The sequence below is a fragment of the Exophiala spinifera genome, assembly GCF_000836115.1.
Source record: "Exophiala spinifera strain CBS 89968 unplaced genomic scaffold supercont1.4, whole genome shotgun sequence".
NCBI classification, from domain to species: domain Eukaryota; kingdom Fungi; phylum Ascomycota; class Eurotiomycetes; order Chaetothyriales; family Herpotrichiellaceae; genus Exophiala; species Exophiala spinifera.
In genome coordinates this window covers 2,365,114-2,368,731 of record NW_015622516.1, presented here as the reverse complement: position 1 = coordinate 2,368,731, position 3,618 = coordinate 2,365,114, and the positions used below count along the sequence as shown (strand labels likewise).

Genomic DNA, 3,618 nt, shown 5'->3' with positions numbered 1-3,618 from the left:
CTAGTTTAATTGGTTACCTCCCTTTCCAGGTGCATTTCCCCTCGTCGACTTATACTCCACACGTTGGGAGAGAACGATTAGGCATCAAGCGCACTCACATGTGCTGCTCATTCTTCAATATTATGTGTCCTCTGGCAAGACCACACCATAGCCCTGGTGGTAATATTGGAAATCGCCCAGGAAACGCTGTGTTCCTACCAGCATCTTTCTTGCTGGACTTGGTGGTTGTCTTTGTTGATGAGACTTGACGCCCGAGAAAACCATGACGACCTGATCTTCACAGGCGACTCAGTCTCGCACGACAAGATCAACGGGCCTGACTCGAGGCGAATACGTGTCAACGTGACTAGCTAGATCTAAGCAGTCTTGGAATGATTCACGGGTCCAAGTCCATTTGGCATGCAAAGCTTCGCAAGACTCTAACAAGCCAATCCTGTCAACCGCCGATTTTGTGGCTGAGTTTGTGGTACGCAAAGCTTTTCGCCGCAGGAATACGCAGTGCAAGACCAGATTACGAATGAATGTATAAGCTTCGTCCAGTATGTGTTTTGTTCTGGCGAGTATGTGTCTGCTTATGTATGTATGGCTCCTTGGGGCTCGTGATGGTGGTGGTGATGGTGATGGATCTCACAATAGCCGCCCGTGCTATGAATACTCGCCACTCAACTCCCTTCCCTTGGTCGTATCGGCTCCGTGGGTGGTAGGTAGGTATGGATAATCAAGGGTATCTACCTTGGGCATGTAGGTGTCAACACAGAAGTGTTCATTGCCCTGGCACGTCAAATCATCTCACATGTGGTACTCGTAGCCGCCCAGCCTTATTCGAATAGGGATGGTTTTTCTTTTGTTTTGGTTGTTGCTTTTTTTTGTTCTCCCTGCGATACATGGACCCAGAGTAGATTCTATCACCAGTGGCGCATGACATGGTTAACGATGGCAAAAAAAAGCCCCGTGGCGGTAAACGTGGAGGGGAGGGCTTCGATGCGCAAATCAGCCCCGACCATCTCACTTCCTCACGCCTAGTGACTCGACTCGATGGTCAACTCAACCCAACTCGACAGTCTCCTGGCAAAATCAAATTTGCCCAGACTCCCATTCGTTGATATGACTTTCTCGTTTTGGTTCACATGTCAGCGGACCATCCGTCATGACTCTCATAGAAATCTAATTCGATGAAGGGGCAGTTTTTCTTTCGGCCAGACGGACCGTGTCGAACGCCGGCCCAGCCTATCCTCTATTGCGACATCGAGTCTGAGTGTCTCGAACGGTATCGTCCTGGAGGCTATCACCCCGTCAATGTCGGAGACACCGTGTCAGTCGGGGAGGTATCGTGTCCTCCAGAAGCCCGGATGGGGAGGCTGGCTACTCCACGGTTTGGCTGGTGTATAATACGATTCCATGCAATCTCGACTCGCTGCACTCTCAAGGTCGTGGTCTCGGAGATCAGCGAAACATCTAACTACTGATGCTGATGAAGTTCAAATATTCCAAAGACTTGCTTCGATTCCGGCAAAACAACATGATGGTCAGCGCCATCCGCGCAAGCTTACTGACTCCTTTTTCCACGATGGCCCCAATGGCAGACATCGATGCACGACCAGGTTCCCAGATTACCGAAAGCTTCCCGCGACGTATCGTGGAGCCAGCTACGTTTCCTATTTCAGATGTGGCCGGCCAGGTACACGCGACGCTCATCGATTTTGAGCAAGCATTCCTCCGCACCGATCAGTCTCTGGCACACGTTCCGTACCCCGTTGATTTTCAGAGCTCCAGAGACGCTGCTGGGATCGACATGGGACCTGCGGATTAGATACATGGTCTCTTGCATGTACTATTTTTTGACCTTGTTACGGGACAGCCACCTTTCCGATAACGTCATGCCAACAAAGGCTCCGTTGGTGTTGGAGTGGATTGCAATGTTTGGAGGTGTCCCAGAACAATGGAGGAAGCAGGCGAAAGGAGTGGCGGCGGCTGTCAGGATGATATAGATGGAGGCTCACTCTCCAGTTGGCTTTGTGAAACTTACTTCAGCAGTGAGAGAAAAGCGGAATTTGCAAAGGAGGACATCGGGCGGTTGGGCGATCTGCTGACCAAAATGATGCGCTACCTGCCTAGGGATCGATTGTCAACTCGAGACATCCCGAAGCATGAGTCGTTTCGTAAAGAACCCCTTGGCTGATGATGAGAACGATGGATGATATTCCTAGTGGCGAGCTACTGCAGCTCCAACATGGGTATTTCGATCATGGCCCATAAGTGCCGTCATGACGTGCTGGGACTCTTGAAGGTGAGTAGGAGAGCTACCGCCGGAGACAGTGGCCTATGGATTGTATCTCACCTTGGTAAGTGGACAGTCTTGGTTGACTTGTTATCCTAGCCAGCTCGCAATGCTTCATGCTCCTGGGTTGGGTCCAGGTCATATTGGAAGACATCCCGAACGCTGGGGTGGTTCTCAGCTTGCTGCCCACGAATGATGTCTGAACGAAGTAGTTTGAACCTTTCAATATCGGAATCGTACACAGCGTCCGGCACGTCCCCGTCCAGGTCTGTCTCCCGGTCGCCAGTCCACCATTCACACCACTCTTGGAGAGCTCTTCTCATTTTCCAGATGTTCTCGATGCGCCCAGACTTCATCATCAACGCCTCCAGCTGGGCAGCATAAGATCGGTCAATGCCACAGACTTTGGCGGACTTGAGGTTTCGCAGCAACGACAGAGCTCCGAGCACCGATTCCGGTCGCTCGTAAGTATTCCAAGTAAAAGGCTTTGCGTACCTCAGGGCAACCGTCAGACTGACCTGGCTCAGATCCAGAAAGTCGGTCAGTATCTCGCAGAGTAGATGGAGCATGCGGCAGTCTTCCCACGTGTCGTCCTCGTCCATCTCCCTCGGCCAGCCTCTCAGCGTCACCTTGAGCTTCCGCATCTCAGAGAGCACTGTCGGTGGTTCACAGCAAAGGCCTAGGTCGTGTCCGAGTAAGGATTCTGGGGTCGCTATTCCCGAGGTGGCCATAGAGGACTACATCAAAGGTATTTTCTCTGTAAAACATTGGGAGCCCTTCGAGACGAAGCTGTTTACAGGTAGAGAGGATTGGTAGGGCCGAGCCGTAGTTCCTTGATCTTCGAGGACGGTGGGTTTTGCTGAGAACGACGGAGTGGAGCGGTCGATCGAAGACAACAAGGTACCTCAGAATCTCCAGTCGCTCTTCAGTCGGAAGGTCGAGCAGCGAGATCCCAGTCGTCAGAGGCTCCAAGTGCCGCTCGGGGCCGTCATACCTCGACGAATGAGAGGTGATTCTCCGTGATGAAGCTGGCCGTTCGAAAGGGTGGTGATGATGGCCGTACCGGCTCAACGCAGCCACTTGCTCTGTTCTCGATCTGAGCTTCATTGATCCACTTGTTCTTGCGCTCGGAGACGGCTTCAAGGGAGAATAAGGACTTAGAGAAGCAGACCAGTGGTTCAGGGCGTTGACTTATTTGTGTGAAAGTTGACTCAGTTAATGTCTATTATGTTGGTGGTGTGGAATACTTTTCTTCCATCGGGCGCGCACCGGCGGGTGAAAGACCGCGCATGAGAGACCGAGAGCAACGGTTTTATATATAAGACCTCAGCAAGGTCAAC

General features: G+C 51.8%; 2 protein-coding genes across 2 annotated transcripts; one reads left to right on the top strand and one right to left on the bottom strand.

The window, feature by feature from the left end:
• Positions 1–1,172: 1,172 nt before the first annotated feature.
• PV08_06052 (uncharacterized protein) lies at positions 1,173–1,810 on the top strand (the record flags this gene model as incomplete). The annotated part of the gene is made up of 2 exons (XM_016380390.1): positions 1,173–1,325; positions 1,478–1,810. 2 exons carry the CDS (start codon positions 1,173–1,175, stop codon positions 1,808–1,810), a joined length of 486 nt encoding a protein of 161 aa, XP_016236217.1.
• A 563-nt stretch (positions 1,811–2,373) lies between these two features.
• Positions 2,374–3,009, bottom strand: PV08_06051 (uncharacterized protein; the record flags this gene model as incomplete). The annotated part of the gene is made up of 1 exon (XM_016380389.1): positions 2,374–3,009. The coding sequence occupies one exon, from the start codon at positions 3,007–3,009 to the stop codon at positions 2,374–2,376; it is 636 nt and encodes a 211-aa protein (XP_016236216.1).
• Positions 3,010–3,618: the final 609 nt, after the last annotated feature.